The 22,044-nt window shown below is 36.9% G+C and overlaps 1 protein-coding gene across 5 annotated transcripts in view; it reads right to left on the bottom strand.

The window, feature by feature from the left end:
• The window catches only part of CUNH8orf34 (chromosome unknown C8orf34 homolog), a 226,540-nt gene that overhangs the window by 10,819 nt on the left and 193,677 nt on the right, over positions 1–22,044 (bottom strand). For 3 of the 5 annotated variants that reach the window (XM_045581469.1, XM_045581467.1, XM_036437098.2), the window contains 2 exons: positions 13,661–13,708; positions 1,982–2,075 (listed from right to left, as the gene is read on the bottom strand). In XM_045581469.1, the coding sequence (XP_045437425.1) occupies positions 1,982–2,075; positions 13,661–13,708 (142 nt within the window). The remainder of the gene's footprint in view (positions 1–1,981; positions 2,076–13,660; positions 13,709–22,044) is intronic. The other 2 variants (XM_045581470.1, XM_045581468.1) reach the window with 1 other exon arrangement.

Here is a 22,044-nt window from a genome sequence, read left to right as displayed (position 1 = left end):
TCATAATATCAGAATTTTACCACAGATACGGGAAACATTTCAAAGTAAGAAGGCCACACGAATAATTCAGAGGCATTTGGCTTCTAGAAATTACAAAAAAATGTATTTATAACCAAAAAATATCTTCAAAAACCAGTATTAGAAAGAAAAATTGCAATTTGGCATTATAATGGTTTGCTTCTAACAGATAATTAACACCACTTATTAACTCACTTTTATATTTATTAATTAAAGGAAAGTCCTTAAATATTTATGATGATAAGTTACCCCACATACAAATATTGAAATACCTAATTTTGAGGATTTACTGCCTGGTGCCAGTTCAGATGCCCTGAAATTCCCATGAAGCCTTAGAATTTTCTGAACACTCATAGAAGATTGAATGTGCTGACTACACAGCTACTGAGTGTGGATTTCAGTGGCTGAGTACATTAAATAATATAGACTTTATAGAGCTACCCTGTTTCCCCGAAAATAAGACAGTGTCTTATAGTAATTTTTTCTCCCAAAGTTGCGCTAGGTCTTATTTTCAGGGGATGTCTTATTTTTGGGGAAACATGGTAGATCAACAAAGTCACTCAACAAAAAATAATAACAAAAACTAACAGCAGCAAGAACAAACTGGGGACGGGAGGGAAGATGGTCCAGTTACTAGAGTTCCCACATTATATTAAGTGTCCAGTTTTAAACAAACAAACCAAAGAGTGACATGTTTTATTAATCATATTAAACATGCTAATAAACATGAAAGTGTGGCTTATAAATAGGAAAAAAAAAATTCAATCAAAACTCTCCTGAGTAAACTCAGATGATGGACTTTACTTCACAAAACTTGTTATCAGCTACTATAAGTATAGTCAAAATTAAAAGAAATCATGTCAAATAAAATTCTTAAAAAGCATGAGAATGAACTACCAAATGAACCTACCAATTAAAACATAAATTATTAAGGAGAACAAAATAGACATTCTAGAATTAAAATGAAAAAATTCACTAGAGGGCCTCAACAACAGATTTGAACTTGCATAAGAAAGAACTTAAGATAGGTCCGTTGAAATACAATCTAAGGAACTTCTGAGGAATTCTTTAAAAAATGAAGAAATATGAACAGTTCCTCACAGACCTTTTGGAATATCATCATATAATATACAAAATGTGTTAAACGATTGCTTATGCTATCAGTAAGGTTTGTGGTCAACACTAGGCATTCTTTAAGGATCAACTCTCTCTCTATACTAGAGGCCTGATGCAAGAATTCATACACAGGTGGGGTTCCTAGGCCGGGCCAGTGATCAGGGTCGATTGGGGCCGTCTCACTCAGTCTGGGTGGAGGCTGGGCCAATTGTGGCCTGCCAGCTGAGAGGAAGGATGGGGAGAAGGGCCGCAGGTAGTCGCCTGGCTGGGAGGAGGGACTGCAGGAGGTTGACTGGCCAGGGGATGACAGAAAGTTGGCCAGTCATGAAAAGTTGGCTGTGGTCAGAGCACATCGTAGTGACCAGTCGACCAGTAGCTCCGGTTGTTCCGGTCTTTCGGTTGTAATGGTTGCATATATATATACACATATATATATGTATATGTATATATATTTAACTAATAATGGAAATTTTATATATATAATAACAAACTGTTCCTAACATATTTTGATTTTTTTTAAAATAATCACAAATTATCACTGATCTAATTATATATTTATAGAAGATTCACATTCTAAATGGACATTTATGTTAGTATTCTAGAAGAATAATTCCTTCTTGTAAGGTTCTGTACTTGTTCTCAGAAAGTTAATTTATGGTTCTCTGCAACACAATTATGACATAATTGAATCAAGATCTATATTCCTGAAATAGAGCTTATCTTTGCGTGGTTTCCTAGTCGAGTCTGAATTTTTTGCAGACAACATCTGATGTTATGAAAGGAATAGACCTTCAGGGTAGGTTACCTCTGGCTAAAAGCAATTTGTCAATAAATAGAGTCTACTCACGTTTCTCTTGTTCTGCTTCCACTCCTTCGCTTTCTGTGTCACTTGGCAAGATCCATGGTTGGTGAACCACCTGCAATTGCTTTAAAGAATCATCCTGCCAAAGAAAGAAAATTCATTTCAGATTAGACTCTAGAATAAACTTGTGAATACTAATATGGGTGAACACTTTAGGCTCCATAAATTATATGTCCAATAAAATTTTTCTTACAGATTTCCAAGTTTAAATTCACTTTCATGCCTTAGACATGCCACAAACTCTAAAATCTTTTTAAAAAATTGCTTCCCTTTCAATAAGATTTAATGTCTCAATGAGAAGAATATCTTGACCATGTTCCTTCCTGAATTAATACTTTTGTGGAAATGTTGGCACATATTCTTAGAAACATAATAATAAAATATCTATACAGATAATAGAGGAATATATAAATTAACTGGAAGGCTGTAACATCACAACCCAACAGCAGGGACCTGAGCTGCATGGTGCCTGGCCTAGGCTAAGGAACTCAGGCCATGCCCCCTGCCCAGTGGGGCTTGACAGGGGATCTCAGACCACACATGCCTCCCATCAGGGTTTGACAGGAGGACCTCAGGCTGTGCCCCTCACCCAGAGGGGCTTGATGGGGGTGGGGCCGGCCAGGTCTAGGTCTCACCCAATGGGGGTGGGTCTGGCTGGGTCTGGGTCTCCTGTATTTTCAAACTGTTACTCTATTCCAGTATGTGCCTATTGCACCAACAGAACAACTATTACTATATAGCAATTGCCCCTTCATATCTTCCTGCCTCAATAATAATGTGGCAAGTCCTTGAGGACAGGGATAATGCACACTTGTGCATTTCCAGCATCTATTATATAGTACCTGGCAAAAAATAGGTATTCACTCAGTAAACATTTGCGTAGGAGGAAGTAAGGAAGAGAAAAGAAGAGAGGATGAAGGGTAGCAAGGAAGGATGGATCCCCTTCAGAATAAAATATAACTAACAATTTCGAATTTATTGAATCATTATTCAAGAAAAATATTTTCAACCAGATTTTGAAAATTTAAAACACAAACTCAATGTGACCTGTCAATCCACTCATTTGTCCTCTCGAATTCATTCATCATCTTCCCCCACTTACAATGATGTTTGACTCCAAGTTGAGATAGTTTGCTTTGTTTTTTCAACAAATACCAGCAAGATAAAAATAAAGGCTTACAGTTAGATCATTAGACATATTGGCTAATCATAAGTTATATAAATGTCTAAGCACTATATTGTACACCTGAAAATAATATAATATTTTATGCCAACAGTATTTGAAAATAAATCTAAAAAATAAAGGCTCACAACCCCTGATCACTGAGAAACACTATATCAGAAAACACTGTTTAAAAAAAATGCCTTAATAGTCCTGGCAGGATAGCTCAGTTGGTTGGAGCAAGGTTACAATATGGCAAGGTTACAGGTTCCATCCCCAGTCAGGGCACATACAAGAATTAACCAATGAGTACATAAATAAGTAGAACAACAAATCCACCTCTCTCTCTCTCTCTCTCTCTCTCTCTCTCTCTCTCTCTCTCTCTCTCTCTCTCTCTCTCTCTCTCTCTCTCTCTTTCTCTCTCTCTCTCTCTCTCTCTTTCTCTCTCTCTCTCTCTCTTCCCCCCTTCCCTTCTCTCTCTAAAATCAATCAATCAATCCATCAATAAATTCCTTTATGAGAGAAACATCCCTTGATTGTGATGGTTACCTCTGGAGATATTTACTAACAATTTAGAGTTTAAAAAACGCATAATTTTCCAGGAGTTTTGGAGCAGGTTAGCGAGTTGAATAGGTAAAGCAAGGGAATCTTTTAAGGAGATAAAACTATTCTGCATGGTATTATAATGGTAAATATGATACATTTAGCATTTGTCAAATGCATGGAACTTCACATTATAGATAAATGTTGATATATTCAAATGAAAAAAATAAATTAGATGGTTAGGGAATTCCAGGATAAAAGGCAAAATACTAAAAAATAATCTAAATAATCTAAATGAATTACAAATGTCTAAAAGAACCTCACTGAAGGGGCAGGAGAGTAAAGTGTTGACCCAAGTAACGGAAAATGAGTGCACTCTAAAAGACCAAAAGCAAAAGGAACTGTACATAATAACTGTACTATAGTTGATAAACTCTTTTTTTTCTATGGGCATAGAGATTAACAATTCTAAAACATACTACATATATATGTATTTGGAGTGGAAGTTTACAGATAAACAAGGCTAGAATGATGCATTAGAGTTGGCAGTGGAGAGGACTTAAACACAAAGACACTCCAATAGCAAAGAACACAATTATCACTCTTTGCCTTAATTTGTAATACCATTTTTCCACAAAAGAACTTGGAAATGACTGGTTCTTGGACTGAGGTAGAAAATATACAAGATGTCTAGAGCATCCGGTATTGCCAGAAAGAAAATGCTCACACACACACACACACACACACACACACACACACACAAAGAGGATATTTCAAAAGATGAAGAACGCCAACTATTGATAAAAAAAAATCTCTCAGTGGCCAAATCTAGAACAATTTGAGCTAAATAAATAAATAAATAAATAAATAAATAAATTAGCATTGGGCTATTACCTAAAGTATAAAATAAATATTTATAAGCTCACTGTGATAAAAATAAATTAATGAATAAATAAACGAATAGACCAATATGCCATGCAGAAGAATTTCAAATATTTATGTAGATTCTAGAGGCCAAGTACACAAAATTTGTGCACAGGAGGGTGCCTGGCCTGCACCTTCTCTAATCTGGAACCCTTTGAGGGATGTCTGCCTGCCAGTTTAGGCCTGATCAGGAGACATCCCTCTCACAATGTGGGACCATTGGCACCTAACTGCTCACCTGCCTGCCTGCCTGCCTTATTGCCCCTAACTGCCTCTATCTGTCGGCTTTATTACCCCTACCTTGCCCCTCTGACGGCCTGATCACTCCTACCTTGTCCCCTGCAGAGTGATTGCCCCTAAGCACCTCTGCCTCAGCCCCCAACCTAAGCCACAGACTGCAGGAGGCAACCTGGTGGATCAGGAGAAGGTGCAGCTTCCATTATCCTGCTGCTGCCAATGCTGGCCTGAGCCTGGGCCCTTAACTGCTGCGCCTCAGCCTTCGCAGCCACTAAGGCTTTGTCTGGAAGGTCTTCTGGAAGACATCCGCCCTAATTAGCATATTATCCTTTTATTAGTATAGATTCTATCCTTAAGGAAGTGAAAAATAACTTCCCTCTTCTTAAGTGTGGCCTGAATATAGTGACTTTCTTCCAAAGAGTACAATATGGAAAGGGAAAACATAAAGAATAGCTAACTATACAGTAGAGAAACCTGATAAACACCACCTACAGCTGGGTGATTAAGGTAAAACATCAACAGCAATAGTTCCTATTGATAGTATGTTCCTTTGATAGCATGGGATGAATGTAAAAGTTTACCTCTATGGTTTTCCTCCGAAAAAAACGTAATATCCCAGTCTAAAAAATAGGAAATTATCACACACATCTCAATTAAGGGATAATCAACAAAATATATGACCAGTACTCTTCAAAACTGCTGTGGTCATTAAACACCAAGAAAGTCTGAGAAACTGTCACAGCCAAGAAGTGCCTAAGGATCCAAAACTACAAAGCATATCTTAGATGGGATCTTAAGGCAGAAGAGGTACGTGAGGGGAAACTGAGGAAACTTGAATAAAGTAAGGGCTCAATTACTAACATCATATCAATATTTGTTGATTAATTATGACACATGTACCATACTAATATTAGGCGATAATAATAGTTGAAACTGGAGGTATATAGGAACTCTATATTATCTTTTCAATAGATCCCATAATCCTAAAAGGATTCTAAAATTTTTGTTTTTGTTTTTTTAAAATGCTGAAAAAACCCCATAACGTTTTAAAAATGATTTTCACTTTAAAATACCACATGAGCAGCTCTTGGGAAACAGTCTGTTGATTGAATAAAAACATAAATTCCTGTTGTGTGAGAGAGGGTTTGGCGGTGACGAGTCCTTGACTCAGGGGTGCTGAGTCACAGCTTTTTATCTTGGTTAATCTAAGGCACGTCACTTCCCCTCTGGGGAGAGAGTGAAGAGAGCAAAGGCCCTGGATTAGATAATCTCTAGAATTGTTGGGAGGAAACTCAGCAAATAATTAAAGATATTCAATTGTGAAATATTCACTTTACATATAAATTGGTGTTTATTTTTAAGATTTAACTTATTTTTTTCAAATTTATTAATTATTGGATTTGGTCTTGGACTCTATACTAAAGAAGCAGCATAAATGTGAAAAATCTTATATTTAAAATTCTGTAACTGTAAACAAGGACAGCAGAAGTCAATTTTCAATATGTTTCATGGGAAGAAATTACATTCCTCAGTTTTTAAAAAATAAAACATGCAGTCTCTAACGTTTAAAGATCTATCAAAGATGCTCTTTTTGGTTTTGTAAGGCAAAAATCAAATGGTTAAAGCTCTTTGTGTAAAAGTGTAAATTGATATGATCATGAAAAAGTGTTTATAATTTAAAAGGTATTTTGGTTAATTAGCTTTTAGATCTAAATACTAAAGTCTGTTTTAATAAGAGGAGATGATTAATAAATCCGTTGTATTACTTTTCCCCACAAAAGTTCAGAATATTCAGCCACACAATCAATTGGTTTCTGGTTTTAATGACTTTCCTTCTGAGCAGATAAGCAGCATTCAATTGTTAATTAAATTATTATTATATTGTTTAGATGTTTTGCTTTGGTTTTCCCTTGAATACAGCTGGTAATGCACCTGTTTTCTTTATCAATGCTGGCAGTACTATGTGTGTCCAAAGTTGAGCCCATCAGACTACTTATAATTCTTTTTGATGGGGTCAAGGAGCTAAAACCTTGACTATTTTTAAAAACAACAACTGACATTCCTCTTTGCCAGTTTATGAAAAAAATTTTTTCTACAAGAATATTCAACTGGGTCTAAGCATAGTGCAAACTCTTTCATATTCCCAAGAGCAAGTTCTTTGGATTGTTTTTAGAAGAAATACCATTCATTCTTTTTTCAAAACACTTTCACCATAAGTATGCAAATGTCCAGGGACTAGGAGTGGTGGGAAATAGTGACATGTGTCATATGGAAAACAGTTGCTAGTCTTGTATCAACATATCATTCTATCTGCTAACAGAATGAGTGCTTTATAAACTCCAGCAGTATTGTTATTCCACATGGCTAGCTTATTTTTGGATTCTCTAAATGGAATCAATCAGTGATTTATGTCATGTATGACCCTGAAACTTCAATATATTTAGAGAAAAAATGCTCCTTTACTCATATTTTCACCAATGGATACTTCAATTCAGCCAACTAAATATTTCCTTCCCTTCGGTTAAGAATATAATGAATACAAAAAACACTAGTTTCCATCTTTCAAAAAAGATTAATCACTTTTATTTTACTTCTATAACATAGGATCTCTATAAAGTAAAAATCCCTGAAACATGTTACATATAAAATCAACTCTACTCTAGATGCATTGAATAGACTGCTTCTTCTGATAAAGAATCAAGCCTCTACTTCCATTAAAATGAAACACAATTTACATATTTAAACAAAGTTTGAAAATAACTTTATATTTGTTAATGAAATGTCCTGTTCTATCAGGCTGAAACCATCAATTTTTAGTTAATTATACTTCTGTAGCTTATTTCTTAGGAGGATTGCAAAAGGGCAATTGAAACCCAAGAAGGGAAGTAGTAAGTTTTGGAAGCTATAAATTTGAATTAAGAGGATTTTGGAAAAGAAAAGAGAGGGGTCAATAATAAAGTTAGAAAAAATATGGTAGACTGTGAAAAAACATTACAAAATAAATTGTAGGATAAAGTTGTAAAAGGCTTTGAAATGAATGAAACACTATTGAGTGTAGTCAATGAAAACTAGGTCATTTTGTAACAGTGAAATGCTGGGTGTCTATGACTCCATCTTGTTCACACCTACATTGTTTCAATGGTCTTTAGGTTAACAGTGCCTGCTTCAGAGATGCTAATCATCAGAGAAATTCTGCTTGGGGCTTGAGTTTTTACAGAAATAGCCCCTCCTATTTTCCTCCAACCCATCCCTTGACATAAAAGAAGCCTGAATTCTTTACTTTCTTAAAATGAATTTGAGAAACTGCTAGCACCCCTATCTTCTCAATTGGCAACTTCTCAATCAATAAACCTTTCCTTACTCCAAACTCTGGTATTTTGAGCCTTGGCCTTTCATAGAATTTGGAACCGTAATAATTTTTCTAACATGTCTTTCCAATTAGCTGATTTGATACAGGTTCAGAGTAATTTACCGACTTTGAGCCATTTTGCAACTACGTATGTAATTCATAAAAATTTATAGTAGTACAAATAATTCTTGTCCACATACATGCAAATTATGCCAATTTAAATGCAATTAATTATTATCCTATGGATATACATTAGGTTTGCCAGCTTTTGCATTTATTTATAACTTCACTTCGAGATTCCTTATTTAACTATATATGTGAGGGTTTGAAATCTCCTTTGAATTTGTTGCAACATCTTATTGGTTCCTTCATTAATTAAAGAGTTGAATCATTCTTTGACATATGATCATTTTATATCTGTATGAGAACCAGGATTATAACTTAAAAAATGATCCTTTAATTACATGCATTATTTCTTATGAATATCAATAATAGGTGAGAGTTTCCTTTTAAAAAATTCAATTTCCTACACTCTCTAAAAGTCAATGGAAACAGATGCTGGTAAGACTGGAACAGGAGGCCTGGAAAAACCACCACAGAGGAGACCATCGAGCAGCTGAGACACCCCAATTGGCGCAAATGCGTGGATTCAAGGGAGATCTTCAATCATCCACGGAAAGGAGAGATAAATCAACACAGGAGAGAGACATCCTGAAGAGAGACCATGGGGAAACAAAGAAACAGCCCACAAATGAAAGAAAAGCAGGCATCACCAGAAAAGGGAGTAAACGAGTTAGAGGCAAGCAACCTACCTGAGCAAGAATTCAGAGTAACGATCTTAAGATGGCTAAAAAGAATGGAAGACAAATTTGACAATATGAGTAAGACCCAAGAGGAAATGAAAAAAACCAAGAGGAAATGAAGATGACTCAAGATGAAATGAAAAATGACATCGCTACTATGAAGAACTCAATAGAAAGCATCAAGAGCAGACTAGAAGAAGCAGAGGATCGCATCAGTGAGCTAGAAGACAAGATGGAAAAAAATACCCAATTAGAGCAGCTTCTAGAAAAAAAAAATTAAAAAGTAGGAGGAGAGCTTACGGGAGCTTTGGGACAATGCAAAACAAAACAATATTCGAATAATAGGGGTTCCAGAAGGAAAGAAAACCGAGGTAGACATGGAAAACGTATTTCAAGAAATAATGACAGAAAACTTTCCTGAGATAGAGAAGAAAAAACCCACACAAATCCAAGATGCTCGCAGAGTCCCAAGCAAAATGGATCCCAGAAGACCGACGCCAAGACATATTATAATTAAATTGGCAAACACCAATGACAAAGTAAGAATCTTAAAAGCAGCCAGAGAGAGACAGAAAGTTACATATAAAGGAACCCCATCAGACTAACAACTGATTTCTCAAAAGAAACTTATCAGGCCAGAAGGGAATGGGATGAAATATACAAAGTCATGCAAAGAAAGGGTCTGAATCCAAGAATACTGTACCCAGCAAGACTATCAATCAAAATTGAAGGGGAAATCAGGAGCTTCACAGACAAAAAAAGACTAAAGGAATTTATCTCCACCAAACCAGCAATGCAAGAAATGCTAAAGGATCTACTGTAAAAATAAAGAAATAGGAAGTGAAGAAGGAACACAGGGGTATGGAATAAAAATGGCATCAAATGAGTACCTATCATTAATAACATTAAATGTAAATTGTTTAAATGCTCCAATCAAAAGACATAGGGTAACAGATTGGATAAGAAAACAAGACTCGTACATCTGTTGTCTACAAGAAACCCACCTCAGAAAAAGAGATGCACACAGACTGAGGGTGAAGGGATGGAAAAAGGTTTTCCAGGCAAATGGAAATGAAAAGAAAGCTGGGATAGCAATACTCATATCTGACAAATGAGATCTCAGAGTGAAGGACATAACAAGAGATAATGAAGGCCACTTCATAATACTAAAGGGAGCAATCAAACAAGAAGAAATAACCCTGGTAAATATATATGCACCCAATACGGGAGCACCCAAATACATAAAAAATTCAATTTCCTAGTTTACTAAGTGGAATAAAACTATGATACTAAATAATAGTTATTTTAATTTTTAAAAAAGTAATCTCTATGCATGATAAAGTCCATTATATCTTATTTATTATAATAGAACAATGTCATATAGTAGAACCAAGGAAGTAGAACTTCCTTGCGTTAACAATCACAGAATACAAAACAGAGGAAAAGACAGACAGAATTGGCAGAAGTGATTCTAAGGTATTATATTTTGTAGCATAGAATCGGTGGTACAGTTGGTAAAACCAACTTCCACTGATTTGAAAAAGGTCTGCCACTCAACAGGCTTTTCCTTCCTAACACCCTGAGAGATTGTGAAACTGCCACCTGACACCTGCAGCTGATTCCCACTCCTGTGTATGCTGCCTCCGGCCTTGACCAAATAGCTTCCTGAGGTTGTGAAGAACTGCTCTGAGTGGTTCTTTAAAAATCATCAACTTAAGTCTTTAGTTCTTCAGAGAACCTCAACCATTTAATTTCACAATGTTTACCTGATTTATGTATACTTAACATATTTCTCCAATAAGTAGGGGATTTGTAACTAGTATATTATGCTGCTGCCAGTTATTCATCTAAAGAAATATATTTTTTAAAACTACTTTCTCTACAAAAGGCATAATGAGCTTTGGAGCACTTGATTTTAATTAGTTATTTTAAAGTGTGTGTGTGTGTGATGAATGTTGATATTATGATTCCAAACACTAAAATTTTTACAATGTGAAATTATTATTTCTGCCTTGAGTTACTAAGAGCCTTGTAAGTAAAGAATGCGTAATTAAAAAAAAATTGTTAGAACAATTTTGAAGATTAGAGAAAGTAGACTATTACAAAATACCTTGCTTTTTATATGATCAAAAATATAAACTCTATCCTGAAAAAATTATGCATTAAACATCAGAAAATATGGACCAGAAATTCCATTTTAGTTTTATTTTTTTGAGGAGACCATATTGTGTCTTTAGTTTTGAGTTAGGTCTAAACAGAATTGTCTAACTTCATGTGGTTATGATTCTGTTTAATTATAAGACTAAATAAATAAGAAAACCAGAGACTTTGATCTGCAAAGAGTTGTTCAAACTTTAGCAAGAAATGCTAAGTATATTAAAAATGTAAACACCATGGTTTATTTGAGTTTTAATGTATACTAAATAAAAGCAAATGTTTGCTAACTCAGCATATATATATGTGTGTGTGTGTGTGTGTGTGTGTGTGTGTGTGTGTGTGTGTGTGTGTATTTATATATACTGCTCCTTATTGTTTGCTGATTCTAGGAATATGAAGAAAGAGGGGAAAAAGTTAAATAAGAGTATGAATGAGAGAAAAAAACTATCATTTTTGGCTCATATTTTTAACTTGTTCACAATAAAGAAGAGTTTGTATATATTTCCTAAAGATCTAATGGATTAATGTCTGAAAAGAACTTTTAGTAAGTCAATAGTTCACTAATTAAGATCAAACTTAGTTTTACTATAAAATATGATCATTTATTGATTTTAAAAAGAGCTAAAAGCTAAATATCAACCAACATTAGATAAAAATACTATGTGAAATTGAACTCCTAAGGAAGGCAAGGTTTACCTTGGGCAGTTCACACATACTTGCAAACTCAAACTGAAAGTCGGTAATGAATCTCATAAGATACTGAGGTTTTATACCCTGAACCAACCAACTCCTCAGGGTAGATGAATAAGCAAAACTCATAAATTTATTAATAAAATGTTACTCTACCTATATTATATAAAATTTATTACCCCCCCCATGCTGTATGAAGTTCCTCTCTAGAAATAACATTGGAAAGAACCCTTTATGGCTATGCCCACAAACTTTAGGGTGTTTATGAATTACATGGGGATATTGTTGGAATGCAGATTTTGATTCTTTGGATCTGGTGTTAAGTCCTGAGATTGTGCATTTTTTACAAGCCCTCAGGTGATGATGATGTTGCTAGTCGGAGGACCACACTGAGAAGGTATACATTCTCACCCTTCATGCCGCATTAAGCATTTACAATTGTGTATGACATGTGCACTTAGATTGCTCAGCTGTACTGATAAGGAAAATAAGGATTTGTTGTTGTTGTTGTTGTTGTTTTAGAACTGCAAAACTAGTATTAGACACTTTAAAAGTTCTATAAGCTATATGCAGCTCATTTCATATCAACATTTCAATGCTCCCTTTCCTCCATAGGGCTAGACCTATACAGGACACATTACAAGGCACCCTGCCAGCAAGTGGGATGCTGAGCCAAGAGCTTGAGCAAACAGAACCCTAAAGGAAGATTCTATTGGTGAACATGTGGAAAGCAGTGTCTGCCTCTTCTTGGCAACATGAATTGGTTAATGTATTCTACTCAATTTTTATATCAAATTCATTAAGTTGAAATTTAAAGTTGGTGCTCCAACCCTCCAATGTTTTGCTCCATATATTTTGATTTTTCTAACCTGAACTTAAAACATCTGCCTGGTTATTTCCTTTATTTTCTTCATTACCCCTTTTCCATGTACCTTTCACAAAATTCTAACCACTTCCAAACAAGCTTGAAAACTCAGAATATTAGATACTTAAAGGGGTGCTATACACTATGGTTTTTCTTTCCAAGAAGTAAAATGGAGTTTAAGTATGGGTTCAGTATTCTGAATGAATCACTGGACTACACAGTACATTTAGCAGGGCAATCAAAGTTGTTTTTGAATGGATTTGCACATGGGAGAATAAACTATTTAGAGACACAGATTGTCTTGCTGAGAACCAAATGCTTAGTGCTTCCATGACATCATCTCCAAATTGTCTCCCAGTTCCCTTCACCTAAAACAAATTCAGGTAGCTAATTTAGAGACCTCTGTGGATTGGTTTCAGATCAAGTTTTAAGGATTCTATGCACTGGTTTACCTGAAAGTCCCCAAATTCCATTTGCAAACTCCACAAAGACACATCATGTGATGCAGAGCACCCTTTGATATCTTCCAAATAAACCAGAAGTCTAAATGGGTTTTCCACAAATATCTACACATTTAGATTGTTAAGACAGTTGGTATAGATTGTTCTTATCATAAGAGCAATGATCATATGTGATTTTTTTGGACATGTCCAATAAAAATAATATGTTTTTCATTTACTAGGCTATCAGCAAATGTTTATGAGTGAAAATACATAATAGCACTAAGTTTATACCTTCATTTTCAGGATGAATTGCTACACAGTATCTCCCTACCGATGAGGACCAAAAGCCATTTTTATACCATTATTTGTGATCTTGTTTTGTTGGGCCTCGACTGGAAACCCTACAGGCAGATGGAGAAAGCCCACGGGAGGGTTTCATCCTATGTAACAGACTGCTTTCAGACTGTGTTACAGGCCACCTTAAAACTCACTTCTTCCATGTAGCTTTTCAATGACTGTCCTCCACTGGGGGCTTCTCCCTAGAGGCAAAGAGGAAGAGAGGTTGACAAGGTCAGGAGAGGGAGAAGGAAGAATGAAAGAAGAGAGTCATGGAGGAGAGTGAAATGTAGGAGCAACACCAAAGCTTTACTATCCCCCCAGCAGCTCTGTTGATGTTTGTGAGATTAACAGATGGGCAACTTCTTATTGTGAAAGATTTTTTTTTTCAAGGCAACAGCAATTTTAGGTCACATAAACATATAACCACCTAGAATAGCTAACTAAATCTTAGGACAGAATGCTAAATGTGTAGAATAAAATGTTTTGCAAATGTACTCTTACAATAAAATTAAGAAAAAAAAAGTCACTAAGTCTGTATTCTAGAAAGGTGGTTAGGGATCTAATACATGGACTTAAGAATATTTTAGGGAAAGTGTACAGGTCATTAACCTGCCTTTTCCAAATGTTTATATAAATCATTTGCCCCTTACTTGTATGTTATTAATTAATTCTCCATTACCTGTGCCTTTTCCTAGCACTTCATTGAACGCTGGTAACCACTGCAGTTTAAATCACTGACATTTAAAATAAGTAAATGTATATCGCAAGTTTATCCGAACACTGGTGATCAAAATTGTCAAACAACTTGTTAGTTTGGATAAATCATCTCTTTATCTTACATGCGGGAGACATTTGGAAATAAATGCTGAGATACCGGGAAACGATAAATTCTAGGACACCATATGTGTTTAAATAATAACTAAATATGTGTGAATAAGTTTACTTTTGTTCCCAACTCTTTGAGGACCCTCTTTGTTAACTTTTCAAGAACTTTCACATATATTATCTCATTTCATTAGTTTTTCACTATGACTTGAGAAAAGACATGCCCAGGGCTATTTAATACATAAATTGAAGAATGCTGAGATGTGCTGAGTGAAGGGTTCAAAATCAAGGCACTAAGCAGGGTATTTCTGAGACTGGATCCCACTCTAACCCTTTTTACCTTGTGGAAATAAAAACGTTAAAACATAAAATAAAAAAAATTACTTTGGTTAAAAATGTAAAGTATACTATAAAGCACTTTGAGGGGATTTTTTAAAAAGCATGCCCATTTCAAAACAAAATTAAGCTAGAAGTAAAGTGCTGGTATGGTAAACTTCCATATGGTAATACTTTTTTTTTTTTTTTCCAAATCATGGTTTTCACAACAAAAATTAATATACTGCAGTTGAGATGTTTCCACATGCTCCAAGCTTGTAGGACACTCAATGGATAAGATAGTAAAAGAGGAAAGATATACTTATTTAAAATAAAAGATAAACTATAAAGAAAAGTCAAATCCATAGAAACCCCCTTATCTGTGAGGAATTTAACTCAAAGCATATAGAGATGGCTGGAAACTTACTTCAGATAAACTGGTGTTTTTTTGTTTTTTTTTTATGGTTGAACTTGCTACACTATCTCCCCTCATTAGGAAAACTAGTGTAGGAGGAATGCTGTGCAGTTGGATCTGCTAAGTCAGTGTTTCCCAAACTTTTGACATATGTGTACCCCTTCTATAATTTTCGTAACTCTGAGCACCCCTCGTACTCATGAGAAGATAGAATTAGGCGCAGCTAAGCACGGTGCAGTGCACAACCCCACCAAACTCCGGTGCGACACGTACTCCCACCAAACTCTTCCCATACCTCTGGGGGTTCCGTGTACCACACTTTGGGAAACACTGTGCTAAGTGATAGGCCAGTCCTTTTGTCCTAATAATCCCTCCCCTGTGCCTGGCTGGGAAGGGCAAGGGGCTGAGGTGACAAATGGCTAGTTGTTCCAGACGTTCTCTGGAGGGACCCGCATCTGCGGTCTGGATGGAGGGCCTCTGAACACCTGAGTGCTAACGGTGAGACACTGCAGCCCCATCCCTAGGTGCTCACTGCAGAGGGTGCTAGGTTTCCCTAGAACTGGAGTGCAATTATTTCCCTGGTTTGTCTGGACACATGCACTCTTATGCTAGCACCGGTGATAACAGGTGGCTTTCTCGATGACCACATGTAACTAAATCACTAGGTGTCCTATAAGGCTTCTTTCTCAGGATTTCTTCTCCCCACAGTGTCAGGCTGATCCTCTTCAACTCTGTCGTAGAGAAAAAGAGCAACTCACACAACACTGTTTGTTTCAAAGGCCACCCAGGACTCACGACGCATGGCTGTACCTGCCATTCACAACTCACTGACAGGGACAGCATTGGTGAGGAAGAGCACTGAGGAGGAGGAGCATGGGGTACAAGATGGCAGGTGGAAAATACAGAGGAAGCAGACACCCCGCAGATTACAGATATGGTACAAGGCCAAGGGGACAAAGCCAAGAACAAGGCGGCAGGATCTCTACGTGTTAGGATCAGAAGACACTGCCCAAAGCAAGAGGCTGGATTTCATGTGTCTGTCTCAGATTCCCCATTTCCAACATGGTCCTGCCCAAATGCTGACCTCTCCTCCCTCCCCCTGCAGGGAAACTAGTGAGATAAAATATCTTCCAAAAAGCAAAGCTATCAACATCGGCCGTCCTTTCCATAGTTTTAAATAATTGTCATTTTAAATAACAACTCATTCTAACAGCCTCATATTTTGGTAAGCACCTGGAAATGAATTAAAAATATCCAAATGCAATTTCCCTGGAGAAACAAAGATAGGAAAGGGGGTGAAAGGGAGGTGGACGGGGCCTGTGAAGGAGGGAAAGGGCAGAAAACATGGAAACTATGCCTTAAACAAAAGGGGAGGGAAAAAAAGGTATTCCCTGAAATGTGGTTTTACTTATCATGAACCTAAATATAACCAAAGTTGAGATAAAAATGTTTTAAATGTGAATTACAAGACATAAACTCCGAAAAAGAAACATCTGACAAGGCTGCTAGAGACAAAGGCTCTTGTCACTCCCCTCGTTATTCTGCAGTTAAGGAAACATTTTCATTGAGATGGACTATCCTAGAGACAGAAGTAGGACGAGGCCCACACCCTCCTGAGTCTTTTGCCATTTTCCACTGTACCGCGTTTCTTTTCTTTCAATCAGTAGCTAATTTTTATTCACCCCTTACTAATCCTTAGACAAAATGTATACAGACTTTCGTTTGAATGGAGAGTCCATTTCCTCACACACCTTTAACGTCTAAGACTTCAGGCACTGATTTCAGTCAAAGACGTTTTCATGAGATCCTTACCTCCACCAGAATGATCCTTCTCCCCACCTTCTTTCAAATGAAACTGAACAACAACCCTAACACAGAGAGCACCTTCTTAAGAAGCACATGAAGTATGTAGAACCCATAGAAGAAGGGAGCTCGAGATGGATGGCCAGGACATTTCTGAACCCAAGGGGCCCACAAAACCCCACCCATTATTTATTCCACCCTATTTATTAAGCATCTATAGTGTGCCGCAGGCTATGTTTATATGGAGACAAACTGCTGAACAAGAACGAAGCCCTATCATAAAAAAATTCATTTTGAGAAAATAAATACACAAGTGATTAGAATATAGAGCAAAAGTTACTTGGCGCAGGTAAACCGAGCTGCTATGGGGAAAAAATAGGAGGAAAAGGCACTCTGCCTTTCATTTATTTAATAAGCATGCATGGAGAGCTCACATGTGCTGGGAACTGGTGCAGCCCACTGGATACACCAGATGAAGAAGACAATGTGGAGGGATTAAGAGTTGAGGAAGTTATTATAAAGCTTAGTCCTCAAGACTTAGTCAACTAGCCAGAATAGGAAGCTAAATAGAAAGAGGACTCATATCAGACAGAAAGAAAATTTTGTGCAAGGTCCCAGGCACAACAGAGCAAATACCAGTATGAAACCACAAGTATTACAATGAAGAGCATCAATTATACTATGCACTGTATTTTTAGATAGAGATTAACATCATGTATTATTTCCTAATTTTATACTATAATTCCCTACAATACAGATGCTGATATAATGTTATATGCTATGTTTCTTAATTATGTTATTACACAGGGCTACTGAATTAATGTTATTACACAGGGCTACTGAATTAATTAATTATGTTATTACACAGGGCTATATTGCTACAGGTATAAATATAAAGTCCAAATGAAACTCTTAAATAATAAGAGTGAAATTTATAATGCTCTATCTCTTGTTGGCTACATCTCCATGGTCACTAATCCTTCATTGATCCAAATATTCTGGTCTATGTAAAGAATAATCACTACTTATATGTCTAGAAAGGTACTGTAGTTAAAGGACACTCCTATCCTTCTGATTGAATCTTAAGCTAATCTAATTATAACACCAACCTCATAAAAATCAGTTGGCAATTACGATTTTTATAATTTGAAATAATTAAGCCTTTAAATTCTCTTCCATTAAGCTTTTTAAAAAAATCAATGGATGCCACTTTGGAATTTGTAAAGTACCTGTATAAATTCTCCAAGGTCAGTAAAATATGAATGTCAGTTTCATCACTTAAATCAAATATACAATGTATTCTTTTAAAATTAAATTAACCTGTGTCTTTGCAAAATGGTTAAATGGCTAAGGTGACCAACCTCCTGCATGGTGACTCAGGTGCAGCACACGGGAAACCTGACATGTCCAATAATCCTGCAACACGGGGACTCTCTTGTTTCTCCTGTTCACAGCCCATGCTTTCTTCATTAAAAAAATGATTGATTTTTTAGGTAAGTAATAATACTAGGGATTTTTCTACACTGAGGAAAACATTTCTCTAACAGATGCTTGGGCACAAATGATTTTTTGTTTGTCTCTCTTAACTATGTGTCTGAGTTTTTAACTCAACAACAAATAAGACCAGTTTCACATGTCAGAGAGCTTTGCATTATTTAATGAGCTACAGAATAATTTAAACTTTGTAGAAAAAATTCTTTTTCGCTGACTTGTAAATGTAAATAAATATAGGGAATACAATGCAGAAGCACATTTAAATTCAAAAGTATATTTTTAATCTTTAATACATTTATTTGAAAGGGGCTAATTTTTAATTGATTTCTTAGGGTGTTCAAACCAAATAAACAAAATGCAAAAATTAAAATGATCTAGCCTGTCACAAACTTGGCAGCTGATGCCACAAACAGTGTTACTAGGAGAGTTGTGACTTGCTTGGGGGAAATGTGTAGAAGTAGAATCGATTTTCCAAGACAAAGAGGTGACTTCCAGATGAGTAAGTGGCGTGACTTAGAGGAGAAGATAAGGGGTCCTTTAACTTATTAACAGTATCAAAGTTACTAATTCTGAAGTTTTCCCTACCTCTAGGATAATTTGAAAAGGCAGTTCCCACTATTGCATCCAAACTCACCACCTATACTTATGTACAGTTATTTCTTCTGCTTAACATAGGCCGGCACAAGACAAAGACTTGGCCTTGACTCCATGGACTGACAGATGGTGGCAAAAGGTGGTGATGTCCTAGAGAGGCAAGAGCACAGGCTTTGGAGTCAAGCAAAGATGTGTTCATACCCTAGTTCTTCCACTTATGCTCATATGCACTGGGCAAGTTACACAAGTGATATGATTCTCAATTTCCTCATCTGTAAATGGTTTTAACACTATGTGCCTCATGGCTTATTATGATGATTAAATAAAATATAATGTGTCTAAATCACAGAAGATGAGACTAAGTCCCTGGCTGTCATCATTATTAATCAGAATAGAAATTATTAGTATTAGTTTTAGCAGAATTTTAGTGAGTGAAAGACAGAGGAAACTAACCTCATACTCTATAAGGTAGAAAAATTAGAGAGTGAAAGACAGAGGAAAATTTACTGAGTGAAAGACAGAGGAAACTAACCTCATACTCTATAAGGTAGGAAAATTCTTTAGGAATACAGCTTGGAAGAAGAACTTAAAGTGAGAAAATCAGATGTCACTTTTTAATTCATCTATTCTTACTTTTGTGTCAATCTTTCAATAAAAATTATTGCACTTTTTATGACAGGTGAATGGCTTCACATACAAATTCGTTTTCAGCAGTAAATTCATAGGTAAATGGAAGGTTGACTGAGGATGAGATAAAGAAAACTTTAAAAAGTCTGGAACATCAAAACTGCAAAGAGGCGAATGGCACAAGTCAAGATGAATTTATTGTTGAGGAAATGGAAAAAAACTATATCCATAACAATACTTTGTTCCTGACCATCTACCCTTCAACTCATGACCCTCTGCAATACTCCAGTCATGCTCAATACATTCCAAGTTCCCTCACAGTCAGTGACTCTATCTCTCTATATCCTTTCACCCTTTCTTCTGTCCTTCCTTCCCTCCTCAACCCATTGCTTTGTGCATGACGTGCTATCTTGTTGATGTCACCTGGTAAAATGCTACTCTTGGCAAGTCTAAGTTCCAGGAAGACTTCCCTAACCCACATGCTTGCATTTCCCTACCCAATCCACCACATGTTCACGTTACTCTCAATAATTACAGTATTTGCTATGTTGATTGCCTTGGCTTCTACATTGTCAGTCACAAAAAACTACTGTTACCATTTGCAGGGCCTGAGGGAAGAAGTCAACAGAGGTTTATATTGCCAACAAACTCTAACATAAAATATATTTTGATGTTCAATCAGACTTGACAGGCCAGTTTGAGAGACATAATTTTGGAAATATGCTGAGAAACATAGAAAGATAAAGACTTTGTGTAAAAGTTTTGAATACTGCAGAAATGACAGAATCAGGGAGATTTTAGTAGCAAGAAGTCATACTTTAGATCTATTCAGGATCCACAGGAACTATTATCCAATTGTGAAGTAGAGAAAGAAAACTTACTATGTTTGTTCTGAGTTTTATAATGGCCCCAAAATGTAAACAAAAATAAACTATGATATAATCTACATTGATAAAAGAGAAAAATGCAAATTAACCATCACTCTGCTACACCCACAAGCCATACCCACCAGCCAATCAGGAGCAAGTATTGAAATTAACCAAACAAAGATGGCAGCCATCCACAGAGCTGCAGCAAGCAGAAAGCTTGGGTTTCCCTGCCACCATGGCTGGCCCTGGCCTTTGTTCAAGGCTACAAAGTTTCAATATTAGAAGATAAATAAATCCCAACAAAAATGGCGGTGGCCACAGAGCTAGAGCTGAGCAGGAGGTTTAAGTTTCCCTGGAAATGGAGGAAGCCAAGTTTCCCTGCCACCATGGCCAGCCCTGGCCTTCACTCAAGGCTACAAAGTTTTAATTATAGAAGATAAATAAATCCTAGATACTTGCTTCCAGCCAGCCCTGGCCTCCACTCAAGGAGGTGCTGGAAAAAGAAAAGAAGAAGAAGAAGAAAAGAAGGGGCTGGGACCTTGAGTTGCAGAGGGGTTATCAGGCCAGGATGAGACAGCAGGGGCTATTGGTAGATTAGCAGCAGAGCCAGTTTGAAGTGAGCAGACCGTCAGTGGGGATCAATTGGAGGGGATCAGGATGGGGGGAGCAGTTTGGAGTGAGAAGGCCAGCGGGGGGCAATAGGGGGTAAGCAGGCAGGCACAGGGGACAGTTGGGGGTGATCTGGCTGGCGGAGGGGCATTTGGGGATGAGCAGGCCAGCGGCGGGGGGCAGTTGGAGGTGAGCAGGCCAGCAGGCAGAGTTGGTTAGGGGCAATGAGGCAGGCAGGTGAGTGGCTGGAGCCAGCAGTCCCAGATTGTGAGAAGGATGTCCAACTGCCAGTTTAGGCCTGATCCCTGTAAACCAGCTGTAGAATATCCTTAGAGGGGTCCCAGATTGGAGAGGTACAGGCTGGGCAGAGGAACACCCTTTCCTTCCATGCACAAATTTCATGCACCAGGCCACTAGTATAAGAATAACAATAAAAGGAGGGAGTCCTAATGGAACTGTCAAAAAGAGACCTTCAGTTCCACCAGATAAAATGATCTATCTGAGGTGGGATCAAAGGCAAAGGTTCTCTGTAGAACAGACAGAGTGTTTTGTAGTTCGTTTATTAGAAAAGCTGGATAAAATTTAGAAATGAAACAAAGGAGGGAAGGATGTGGAAGGACCTAGTTACAGAAGGTACCTTTGCAATATTCTGCTACCTACAGCCCTTCAGCCTCATCTCACATTTTTGTAAACTTCGCAGTGATATCAGAGATTATACGTATCACCCAACACCCACCAACCTTACGAACCACAATCTAAAGGCTTTATTAAATCTAAGACAGGACCCAGAGCCCATGATGACATTCCCAGTCTCTTTGATGCAGTGTAGGTTTTCCTTTGTGGTCTAAACTCTTGCCCCTTTTGAGACTAGTGCCTCAAGATGTTCTATAGGAGGAAATTTCTATGTTAATTCTTAGTCCAAAAGTGAATTTAATGTGCCTTACAGAACAAAGATTACTTTAGGACCCTGTAAAGGGCCAAACCA

Source organism: Pipistrellus kuhlii, unplaced genomic scaffold, assembly GCF_014108245.1.
Source record: "Pipistrellus kuhlii isolate mPipKuh1 unplaced genomic scaffold, mPipKuh1.p scaffold_m20_p_14, whole genome shotgun sequence".
Lineage (NCBI taxonomy): Eukaryota > Metazoa > Chordata > Mammalia > Chiroptera > Vespertilionidae > Pipistrellus > Pipistrellus kuhlii.
This window is presented reverse-complemented; position numbering and strand designations above follow the sequence as displayed.